At 37.3% G+C, this 13356-nt stretch overlaps 1 protein-coding gene across 1 annotated transcript in view; it reads right to left on the bottom strand.

Moving 5' to 3' along the window:
• LOC101242682 (contactin-2-like) overlaps positions 1 to 11769 on the bottom strand; it is a 15995-nt gene extending 4226 nt beyond the window's left edge. The window contains exons 1-10 of the mRNA XM_026835470.1: positions 11668 to 11769; positions 9000 to 9137; positions 8363 to 8500; positions 6390 to 6485; positions 4959 to 5186; positions 4101 to 4197; positions 3104 to 3282; positions 1421 to 1699; positions 938 to 1091; positions 177 to 301 (exon numbers count right to left, since the gene is read on the bottom strand). Coding sequence (XP_026691271.1) covers positions 177 to 301; positions 938 to 1091; positions 1421 to 1699; positions 3104 to 3282; positions 4101 to 4197; positions 4959 to 5186; positions 6390 to 6485; positions 8363 to 8500; positions 9000 to 9137; positions 11668 to 11722 — 1489 coding nt within the window. The 5' untranslated portion in view covers positions 11723 to 11769. The remainder of the gene's footprint in view (positions 1 to 176; positions 302 to 937; positions 1092 to 1420; positions 1700 to 3103; positions 3283 to 4100; positions 4198 to 4958; positions 5187 to 6389; positions 6486 to 8362; positions 8501 to 8999; positions 9138 to 11667) is intronic.
• Positions 11770 to 13356: the final 1587 nt, after the last annotated feature.

Below are 13356 nucleotides of genomic sequence, written 5' to 3'. Positions count from 1 at the left end.
GGTGACGAACTGCATGAATTGCATTTTCCAAATTAATCAATAAGGTTATCCATTATAACTATGTTAATGTATATTAGCCAATGTCGCCCCATATTTTGTACGAAATAAACAAAAAAATTTCAAAAAAGTTTTTATTTCTCCCAAAATATTAAACCAAATCCAATGTATTTCCTTACAGTAAATTTGCAATGTTCCTTCACTTTGTACGTTTCCCATATCATTCTCAGCATAGCAATTATATACACCAGCATCACCATTTGCGAGGTTGCTTATTTTAAGACCATCTGATTGCAAAGTATATCTGCAAGTATTACCAGGTTAGTCTGTTTATTTGGCTCTATAGAGCACGGGTTAAAGTATTTAGACGAAGGTAATTTATTTAACCTCGCTTGGCGGGGCAATGAAGGCCGTTACAACACAGGTGTTTTGTTTCATACACCTCATGCCTGCTTACGAGTTACCATGTATGTAACTTATTTAACCTCGCTTGGCGGCGCAATGAAGGCCGTTACAACACGGGTGTTCTGTTTTATACACCTCATGCCTGCTTACGAGTTACCATGTATGTAACTTATTTATCCTCGCTTGGCCAGGCAACGATAGTCATTATAACATGGGTTTTCTGTTTCATACATCTCGTGCCCACTAACGAATTACCACATATACCATTTCTGTTATTTGTATATATTTTGTACATATTTTAGTTAGCACTGTCACATACATATTATAACCATTTTGAATAAACTCTTGAACAGTAGGGTGGGGAAAGATGGGATACTTTTCAAAGAATTATAAAATGGAACCCCAACGACTCCCATAGACTGCTAAAACACAATCAGGTTATTTAGATAATATACTAAAGGTGTCCCATCTTACCCCATAGTACTATACCAACATTTTAAAGTTACTTATTCATTAATTCAATTCATCAACTCACTTGTTATTATCAATTACAAGCACTTGATCGGTATCCTTGGTCCAAACTATAACGGCCGCTGGTGCTGCTTCTATATCACATGTGATGATCACTTCATTGTCCAACGCAGCGCGCGTGATGTCCGGCACAGGTTCTATAATGGTTGGAGGAATAGCTGCGGAGAAAAATCGAAGAGATAAATAAAGTTATTATTATGAAAAGGTAGATATGAATAAATAAGCGTAACTTGTTTATCCTAAACCTTTATTTAAACTTTGGAATTAATTAATGTAAGTTATTTAGTCTCGCATGCGGGGGCAACGGCAGTCGTTATAACACGGGTGTTTCTGTTTCATAAACCTTGTGCCCGCTTACAAGTTACCACATTTATAGCACAGGTTTTTGGTTAAGATACTTATAAACTTGTAAGAAAAAAACTTGAAAACGGTGTCCAATTTTGATACTTATTCTGAAAATATTTTATAAACAACAAATAATACTTACAGACTACGGCCATTTTTGCGCTCGAGAATATGCTCCCATGTGAATTGCTTACTACACATTGGTACATTCCTTGGTCGGCTTCTGAAACATCATAGATGTCTAGCTGGCTTCCACCATCAAAATTCCCAATGTTTATATTCCCACTGTCGCCAAGCACGACGCCATTTTTGAGCCAAGTAAATGATGGAGTGGGAACAGCAATGGCTCCACATTGTATAGATGCAGATGTGGTTCTATCCACAGAGAATGAGGAAATAGGTGAAGTCCACTGCGGCGCATCTACAAGTTTTGTAAGTGAATTATATTATATCTCTAGGTTGCTGCAGCATTGTATACGGGACCTGAGATTTAGGCACGAGTTGGTCCATTACCCCAACATTGTATATGCACATTCTATTCTATATGGGTGAGGTCCTACAGTGAGGCATGCCATGGGACCTGGGATTTAGGCCAGAGTTGGCCCATTACCCCAACATTGTATATGCACATTCTATTCTATATGGGTGAGGTCCTACAGTGAGGCATGCCATGGGACCTGGGATTTAGGCCAGAGTTGGCCCATTACCCCAACATTGTATATGCACATTCTATTCTATATGGGTGAGGTCCTACAGTGAGGCATGCCATGGGACCTGGGATTTAGGCCAGAGTTGGCCCATTACCCCAACATTGTATATGCACATTCTATTCTATATGGGTGAGGTCCTACAGTGAGGCATGCCATGGGACCTGGGATTTAGGCCAGAGTTGGCCCATTACCCCAACATTGTATATGCACATTCTATTCTATATGGGTGAGGTTCTACAGTGAGGCATGCCATGGGACCTGGGATTTAGGCCAGAGTGGGCCCATTACCCAACATTGTATATGCACATTCTATATGAGTAAGGTCCTACAGTGAGGCACGCCATGGGACCTGGGATTTAGGCCAGAGTTGGCCCATTACCCAAACACCCAGGTTGTTATATTTAGCAATGATTACAACAAATAAAATAGCCAGGTTGCTTGGAAGAAGATGGTACAAATAAATATATAATGTATAAATTATAGTTAGGATTGGGGAAGATGGGACACCTTTTCATTCTATTTTCTTGTTCATTCAATGTATGTACATTTTGGTAGCAAACAAAAAACATTCAAGGAATTATAAAACCTTGTCCTCGCAACTTTCATAGAGCATTGTTAATTGTTTAAAATACGATCAGGGAATTTATATATTTTGTGCTAAAGGTGTCCCATCTTCCCCCACCCCACTATATTATAATGTATTATTAAATGTGACTCCTTATCTCAATGTTAACTGAACTATTGGTTATTAAATTATTGATTTGCTGATTAAACTGCTTATGTAACTGTAGACAAATCGAAATTTCTTTAGGTCTTGTGTAAATTTCTATAAATCGATATTAGGTGTTGCATTTAACGAGCTTTTAATTAAAAATCCATTCAATGTCATTCAGCAGGACATTCAATGTATCTAATACAGTCTTACCATCATGTACAAGTTATTTTGTTAAATGTTTAAAACAAGATCTAGATCTTTGAACATTATAAGCTAAAGGTGTCCCATCTCCCTCCACCCTACTATATTCACTATATTGTACTAAACCAAGATAACGTATATTTTACTCTATTACATTCCCTATGTTTATTTATACGATATATTTTTGCAATCTACTTACATTCGAGTCTCAATTCCCCATCTGCATGTGTTGACCCCTTGCTATTAACAGCAGTGCACCTGTATGTACCAGCCATGTCCTCAGTTACCGCTTTCAAGATAAGTTGGCCTGCTTCACTTATGGTGTGATTGACAGGCATTGGGCCGTCCAGTTTTGTCCATGATAACTGCGGTGTGGGCCTAAAAATAAATGAATTAATAAATGTAACTTATTTATCCGATGGCGGGGCAGCGACAGTCGTTATAGCACGGGTGTTTTGTTTTATACACCGCGTGCTCGCTTACAAGTTACGACGTAGTTTAATTTGTGGTCGATGGTTTTTACATTTTACTGACAATTTGGACAACCCATCAGCGACCACTGGGTTGGAGCAATCGCTGTTAACTGTCTTGCCAAGGACACATACGCCCACAATGGTAGCAGGGTCAAGCCTCGATCCTTTACTGTCTTGTCTCTACATTCGTGTTAACTACTGTACCACGACTATAGACAACGAGGTTGCTTTAACGCTTTAAATAATTAATCAAGTTTTCTCTACAAATACAAATGTGAATCGGTATTGACCTGAACGAGCATTTTCATTTGAATACGTTTTTAATATGATTGTCTATATTAGGAACCATTATAAAAGATACATCTACTGCATCCGTTTAACAGATCCAAACATACTTACAATAGTTCGTAGGGTATTTAGTTACTACGACTAATAATCGTATAGCCCATTAATCCCGTAGCGGACGTTATAACACGAGTGTTCTGTTTCATACACCTCGTGCCCACTTAGGTGTTACCACGTATTTAACTTTGTGAGTGAATAATTTTTGTATGGGTGGCAATTTAGACAACCCATTAGTAACCATACATATGCCCACAATGGCAGCAGCGTCGGGTCTCGAACCTGTATCCCCCTGGTTCAGAGGTGAGCGTTATCACTATTGTGGGTGCTATCAGCTAAAGGGGCAACTAAAACATTAATTTAAATAAAATAAAGTCTTACCTGCCACTTGCAAAGCATTCAATGATTGCGTATCCTCCTCTCTTAGCGTTTGTAACGGGTTTGGGCACAAGCATAAACTCCGGATCGAACTCGACATCTGAGTTGAATGAACGTAACTTATTTATCATCGCGTGGCGGGTAACGACAGTCGTTATAAAACGGGTGTTCTGTTTCAAACCCCTCGTGCCCGCCTACTAGTTACCACGTATGTAACTTTGCGGCTGATAGTTTTTATATAGCTGCCAATTCGGCTGCTATAAGTACATCTATATACTTGTCGCATGAACACGTCTTTAAATTACGAGGTAACACAGATACCTTTAGCACATACATTTCCTGTCGTGTTTTAAGCAATTAACAACTGTATGTGGGAGCCGTGAGGATACGGCTATATAATTCTGTAAATGTTCTTTGTTTACTATCAAGTAGGACGAAAAAAAAACGTATGAAAACATTTCTCATGGCTAAAAAACAGTATTGTCAATTTCTTAAAACAGGATTATGAAATAGAGTACGATATATGCTAACGGTATCCATCTTACCCCACAGTACTATACCAATTAAGTGCGCAAGATTAAACTACCACATGGGGTGTTTCGTTTTCAAAACCGAAAGCTTTATTTAACTTTGCGTGGGAGAGTACAATAACTGAAATGTTGCGCCGACTGTTTAAACCTGGAGCATGCTATGTCACTTGGCTACACCCAGCTTAGTAAATAGTCAAGCAAATTAATCGTTGCTTAGCAAATACACCCCGCTGTTTATTGTACAGTCACCGGACTATGGGTAATATGACTGGATGGTTCCCCACCCCACTATCCTTACGTTATGCTTACAGTGGCAGAAGCACACGCTTACTTGACGAATCCACAGTTAGCGGTACAATGCTCGATTCCGCTTTCTCTGGCTTGCCATTGTATTTCCAAAGTGATCGCACGTTACATGTTAAGGTGTCTTGGTCAATAGCGGTGGGGTTAGCAATGTATAATGTGCCATCGGTTTGAGAAACGTAGTGGGATTGGTTGCAGGGCGTTTGTATCCTCGTGTTTTTGTCGATTGCCTCCCAATAGAAACTGACGGAGTGCTCTAGTGTAAAAAAATACAACGGTTACAAATAAAGAAATGTAAGGACGACAGTCAACGAGTGGAAACACTGGTGTTCTGTTTCTAACACCTCGTGCTCGCTTATAAGTTACCGCGCATGTAACTTATTTATCCTGGCATGGCGGGCAACAACAGTCGTTATAACACGGGTGTTCTGTTTTATACACTTAGTGCCCGCTTACGGGTTAACTTGAATGTAACTAGTTTATTCTGGCATGGCGGGCAACAACAGTCGTTATAACGTGGGTGTTCTGTTTCCAACACTTTGTACATGAATTATCTCCCGTACGTTCTTGCTTGTACATAGGACGTCGAAACGTCCGTTGTTTTACAGTAAAAAAAACGACTTTAAACTCTGAACAAGTGAATACGATTACACCGTTAAACAAACCGTTTTGGCGGCCGGTTTTAAACATTGTATGAACGGAACCTTTATTTTAACGCAATGTTTGTGTAGAATAACGTAATGTTTGCTCAATAAATATAGAATGCTAGTATGTTGTAATAGTTGGAACCAGCTAACCGATGTGTAATGAGAATTTAAACCAGCGAATGTATAGCTCGCTGTTTTGAAAGTTGATGATGCTAAGTTGTATTGAATATACATCACATGGCAGCAACAGTCATTATAATAGGGGTGGGGTAATACGGGACACTTTTAACATTATAATATACAAATATTCTGATCGTATTTTAAACAATTAACAACCGTCTATGGGAGTCGTGAAGATACATTTTTTTTAATTCTCTCAAGTTTCTTCCTTGGGATCGTGGATAAGTTTTAGATTCGTTTAATGATCTACTTAGTGTACATAGTTTTCTCACAGCAAAAGCTCGTAAAAGTTATAAAATCGGATACTCCCTTGTTTAACAACGCGTCTGGATAACTAAAGGCTATAAAAGCAGATCCAGCAACGCGTGACTGCTATGTGTTGTGTTCCTGCATGTGTGTTACAACATAGTTTATACAGTATAGAGTGGGGTAAGATGAGACATCTTTTAACTCTACTTTCTCGTCCCGTTTGGTAGTAAACAAAGAGTATTCAAAGAATTATAAAACCGTTACTTCGCGACTCCCATAGACCGTTGTTAATTGTTTAAAACACGATCAAGAATTTCAGATATTACGAGCTAAAAGTGTCCCATCTTCCTCACCCTACTATAAATATATTATATTGTTCTTACCTGGAGCATAACTTGGCTGTGGGCATTTGATCGACACTCCCTTACCAACAACTGTTGTCACTGGTTCGTTTACCGAAGGAGAGAATTCTCCAACCCCTGGTTATAATAAGTGATCAAGGAATAAATTTTAAAAGGATATTTTTTGTATCTTTTTTATATCGTATATTACTTTATAAAATGGCATTTTTAATAGCTGGACTTATGTATCCCCGTGTGGTGGAGCAACGCTAGTGGTCATATAGCTTCCTGCCGCTTACAAGTGACCACTGGGCTAAAACAATTGGTGTCAAGTCTTATTTATAGACATACACCCACAATGGTGACAGCGCCAAGATTGTAACCCATATTCCCCGGTCATGAGCGCACTTAACACTGTACCATGGCGTAAAACATTAACAGCGGTTCGTGGTATTAGGTAATCGCAAGTCATTTATGATATATGGTAGGTTCCGCTTTCTCAATAAATGTATTTGTGGTATCAGAGTTTACAATTGTATATATATATGTGTGTGTGTGTGTGTGTGTGTGTATAGTACTGTGGGAAAAGATGGGACAGCTTTAGCACATAATATCTACATATCCTGATCGTGTTTTAAACAATTAACGGTCTATGGGAGTCGTGAGGATACGGTTTTATAATTCTTTGAATGTTCTTTGTTAACTACTAAATTATACGAGAAAATAGAATGAAAATGTGTCCCATCTCCCCCCACCCTACTATACATCTAATAACGGAGTTGTGTGTTTGTCTGTAACCCATGCTTATACCAGGAGCATGAAACATGTATTTTATGGTCAGTTTTAATACAAACACGTCCATTCATGGTAGCCTATAAACTACGGTTAGCGATATTTTTAAGATACTTCGCATTATTATTTGTAAGTGATAGGCATTAATATGCCTTAGTGGTTGCAGTATAATGGATATAGTAGTACACAGATATTTCAGCAATTACTTAAACCAAAGGATTTTTCATTTAAACAAAAAATGTCTTGGTAATCCTCGGGAATTAATCAAAATGCTTCCCTGAGTGATTAGGGATTATGTTTAGATTCTTAATCTCTAAATCTGTTGCGATTTGCGCAGTTCGTCTGTTAGAACTAATCAATATAGAGTACTGTGGGGGAAGATGGGACACCTTTAGCACATGATATTTAAATATCCTGATCGCGTTTAAACAATTAACAACGGTCTATGGACGTCGTGAAGATAAGGTTTTATAATTTATTGAATGTTCTTTGTTTACTACCAAATGGGACAAAAAAATAGAACGAAAAGGTGTCCCCTCTTCCCCCACCCTACTATATTACATTTGTAGTACTGTGGGGTAAGATGGATACTGTTAGCACAAAATATCCCATATTTCCTAATCCTGCTTTTTCAATTAACATAATTCTGTCAAATGTTATTTATTTATTACCAAAAAGGACGATAAAAGGGTATGAAAACATGGACCATCTTACCCCAATCTACTATATGTATATATATACGTACCATCTTACCCCAATCTACTTTATATATATACGTACCATCTTACCCCGTACCATCTTACCCCAATGTACTATATGTATTTATACGTACCATCTTACCTCAATGTACTATATGTATCTATACGTACCATCTTACCCCAATGTACTATATGTATATATACGTACCATCTTACCTCAATGTACTTTATATATATACGTACCATCTTGACCCAATGTTCTATATGTATATATACGTACCATCTTACCCCAATGTACTGTATGTATTTATACGTACCATCTTACCCCAATCTACCATATGTATTCATACGTACCATCTTACCCCAATGTACTTTATATATATACGTACCATCTTACCCCGTACCATCATACCCCAATCTACTATATGTAAATATATACGTACCATCTTACCCCAAAGTACTATATGTATATATACGTACCATCTTACCCCAAAGTACTTTATATATATATACATATACACTTACATCCAAACACAAGCTTTCCATAATTACTGACAACAGTCCCATCCACGCTGCTAAGAACACACTGGTAATCGCCTGCATCTGAATCTTGTGGATTCGATATTTCTAACGTTCCTCCGTGCACTTGGAATCGGGAGCCATCTAAATATATAAAGTGAATAAATGAATGTAAATGGTTTATCCTTGTATGGTTTCATACACCTTGTGCTCGCTTATAAGTTACCAGCACATGTAACTTTTGCTTTTGTGGGCCCATTACCCCAACGTTGTATATGCACATTCTATTCTATATGGTTGAGGTCCTACAGTGAGACACGTCATGGGAACTGAGATTTAGGCCAGAGTTGGCCCATTACCCCAACATTGTATATGGACATTCTATTCTATATGGGTGATGTCCTACAGGGAGGCATGCCATGGGAACTGGGGTTTAGGCCAGAGTTGGCCCATTACCCCAACACTGTATAAGCACATTCTATTCCATATGGGTGAGTTCCTATGGTAAGATATTCGAAGGGACCTTGGGCCAAAGACAGAGTTGGACCGTTTATACCCACAATTTACTTCTATATAAAACATAGACTCTAATCTGCCTAACTTTATAGGCAGTACAGTATATGGCAACATTACAATTAATTACCTGCTGTATCAACGGGCGACCCATCTTTCCGCCACGTATATACTGGATCAACAACGTTAGCTTTGCAAGTAAATGAGATGATCGCCGTTGAATCAGATGGAACTAATTTGTCTGACGGTTCTTCAATGAATATATTGGCTGTAAATGTAAATGGTAATGTATTAGTCGATTTAATACAATATATTAGGCTGTTATAGGTATAATGAATAGCCTAATGAAGCCACTTCAGTATTAATTTAGGGCCCAGGCGACGTACATACACAATATATTTATTCGAAAAGTTGTTTTCAATCATGGCCTACTCAATTGGCCATGTTTCAATTCTAACTTTAATGTAGTTTATTGTTGATTGTTTGTAGGTTGTTATGGTCACGCTTTTATCGAATATAAGTTATGTTTTCTGTTTTATCCAGACTCGTGTTATAACGACTGTCGTTTTACTCTCCCTGCTTTTCACTTTTAACCAGATTCGATCATTTTAAGGTGACTGAAAATACGAAACAAAAACACAAATGACTGAAAAATCAAAATAAATTCATTTATTTGATCTTCGCTATCATATTGGAGGGGATAAAAAAACGCAAAAAACGCGTATGTTATTCACGAATTGTAACATTTATTGCAATATATTTCAGATCAATAAAAGGGGCCACATTATACATATTATATTTGTGCGAGGGTTATCTTATATTTAGTATTGATTGCGTCTCGTTTGCGTAAGCAGGTATTGATCGAAACAGTTCGTTTTATAAATTGCTGCTCTAACGTAATGACCACAACATCTGTGGAAGGGATTTGCAGAAAGGCCATTCAAGGTCATTCTTAAGCTTCTGTATAACATAAGCATCATGCTGTTATGATTTGAGTATGATGAACAATGTTACTACATATTATCCCATATTTTAAAATGTTTGTATATTATAAGCATGCTGTTATAGTACTGTGTGGTTAGATGGAAACTGTTAGCACATAATACAGTAGAGTAGGGGAGATTGGACACCTTTTCATTCTATTTTTCGTCCCATTTGGTAGTAAACAAAGATCATTCAAAGAATTATAAAACTGTATCCTCCCGACTCCCATGGACCGTTGTAAATTGTTTAAAACACGACCAGGATATTTGGATATAGTGTACTGAAGGTGTCCCATCTTCCCCCACCTAACTATGTCTCGTATTTAAGCTTTAGTATAACATGAGCATTCTGTTCGGTGCATAAGCGTATGTATCTAGGCTTTAACAACCTGTCTTCCAGTTAAAATGTCATATTTTCATTAATCCCATGGGTTTAAATTAACGTTTTTAACTACATAGAATGTTATAACGGCAGTCATTGGCCCGCCATGTGAGGATAACTCAGTTATATATATGTGGTAACTTGTAAGCGGGCACGAGGTGTATGAAACAGAACATCTGTGTGATAACGACTGTCGTTGCCCCGCCATGTGAGGATAAAAAAGTTACATTCATTCTTAAGTTACATTCATTTAATAAGTTACATTCATTTAATAAGTTACATTCATTCTCATTCATTTCACAATGATTTGTGCCGAGCAAGTATAACTGCCCGTATTACATGAAGGTCATTGCGTGTTTCGCAACCCCATTAAACGTAACTAACGACCGGCCAGTCTCTTAGCGTGGTGCTGGATACTGTTTCCCAGAGACAAATATCTTGTTAAATATTAACAGTGGTTAACTGTAACACACGAAAGCGCGCCAAGGGGTCGATACGGTGCACGTATTACACCTGCTAATAAATTAGAAGTTCACATTGTACTCGCCTTATGGATATGTTTCACTATGAATGACATTATTTTGCCTCAATGGCCACGAAGGTCAGGGTAATTTGTAAATATACAGGAAAAAACAGTAAAATGGCAGTCGTTAAAACACGCTTATGGATAAAACAGAATTACAGACTTGTTTGATAAATACACTCTGGCTATACTTTCAGTTAATCAAAATAGAAAGGGGATTTTCACATAAAATACCATATTATAGCACATAAGTCCAAACCAAACAGAAATTGACAGATTCAATATGGGCGTGTGGTTTAACATAACACTTATAATTGTCACTTTGTTTAGCGACTGTTGGGTTGGGCTATTTGGCGGACAAGTGCTAAAGTGTTGCGCAATATAACTGTGTAGAGATCTGTGGGGTAAGATGATCTATATTTATCGGTTATTTTGGTAGTAAACAAAGAATATTTACGGAATTATATAACGGTATCCTCACAACTCTAAACGATCGTTGTTAGTTGTTTAAAACACAATAAACATTTGGGATTTCGGTGCTATAACGATATCCCATCTTACCCCACAGTACTATATATTATGGGCTAATGGTACCCATCCACCTCAGGCTATCTATTACCAGTAGGCTACTATACCAAACAGCCAGATGTTTTATATATTTGGGTGGGGAAGATGGGACACCTTTAGCACACAATATCCAAATATCCTGATCGTGTTTTAAACAATTAACAACGGTCTATGGGAGTCGTGAGGACACAGTTTTATAATTCTTTGAATATTCTTTGTTTACTATCAAATGGGACAAGAAAATAGAATGAATGGGTGTCCCATCCTCCCCCACCCTATACTTTATACATTCACAACCATATAAAACTATGTAAGCTAAACCAAACATGACAGTTTCACCCACCTGCGGAGAATGATAGTAGCAATATAAAGACACAACTTCGTAACTTATTCCTCATCTTAAAACTTTAAGTCAAACAATATACCAACCAACGCTAAAACTATTCTGAAATTGAATAAAAATAAGTTAAATATAAGATACGGATTTCGAGATTCTAATTAAAAAAGAGACAGATGACGCCATTTTAGGCGAAATATATATAGTAGGGTGGGGGAAGATGGGACACCTTTTCAATCTATTTTCTTCTCCAATTTGGTAGTAAACAAACATTCAACGATTTTTTATAAAACTTTATCTTCACGACTTCCATAGGCCGTTGTTAATTGTTTAAAACACGATCAGGATATTTGGTTATTATGTGTGAAAGGTGTCCCATCTTTCCCCACCCTACTATAACTTTCACAAAACAGTTGGTTGGACCTCGGTTTTTGTCGGTTACGTATTTTGCAGCTCTTGGTCACGATTGCAGTTTTTCATTCACATATTGTAACGTTTTGACTTCTGATTTCAAGACTAATGATACCATTTTAGGCAAAATGTATCGCCGATAGTACAATATATAGTTTTCTGTATACATATTGTATCGTTTTAAAACTAATTTCATTAAACACTTCGATCGCCTTTATCGGTTCTTGGCAATCTGTCTAAATTTATGGACTAAACTTGGCACTTCTGCTCCTTGGAAACGCTTGTAAATCCTCGCAGTAAAACCTATTCTTGGGCAGCCGATCCGTCATGGAAAGCTTCGTCTCAGACTGATTGTAAAATCCCATGGGTTCTGATGAGAGACATTTTGCTCGCTTTCTAGAAAAAAGAGAAGGCGCCAATGACGTATTATATATTGGAATCGTCTGATCTTTGCGACTATTTCCGAATATACAATCATTCGCAAAACTTTTTAACTGTAAACACATTCTAACGCTACTTGTATTAAGGTACCTTTGCAATATTAGAAGGTATAGCAGCCATACTTTTTTGACACTTCCTCTGTTTAATTTCTATCATTCTACTACATAGCGTGTTTTAACGACTGTTGTTTTGCTGCCAATTTCTTTCTCGCTGTTATTTTAATAAATTTGATCTTCGCTACCGTATTCGAAGATATAAATAACATTCATATTATACAATAAGGGCAAAACCCTGTACACTATATTCATTTTAGAAACTAACCTTGTTTCTTCTGTCTTTTCTTCATAATAGTTCTATATATCTTAACTTTGTAGCCTCGTGTTCGACCGCCAAACTAAACGTATACTAACGTTGAAAAGGCGACAAACTAACTAACTACAAATATTTAATTTGCTTATCGACTAACGCGGCTCCGAACACGTTAAGAACACACACAACGAAACGCATCGAAATATCCTATATCTCTGTTTCAAATCAGCTTATACTACTCTAACAGATGAGATACAGCTATAACTAATGCAGTGAAAGACTTAATACTAATCCCTGATATTTAATAACATGCTAGAGGCTCACAACATAGTCATATTAATGCTTCATTTCAACATAAGTAATTCGTTAATAGGTAACTTATTATGGAATTGAGCCCATACAGCACGTAGCAACGAGGTCTGGTATAACCGGTGTCTTTATATACGCACACTTTTCTTCTATGTAGTTACTCCAGCTTTAATTAATGATCTGCAACCCACTGTGAGTTGCTTCTTATAGGTTTTTATCATACTA

Source organism: Ciona intestinalis, chromosome 8 (genome assembly GCF_000224145.3).
Source record: "Ciona intestinalis chromosome 8, KH, whole genome shotgun sequence".
Lineage (NCBI taxonomy): Eukaryota > Metazoa > Chordata > Ascidiacea > Phlebobranchia > Cionidae > Ciona > Ciona intestinalis.
Note: the sequence above shows the minus strand (reverse complement) of the source record. Positions and strands in the feature narration are given on the sequence as shown.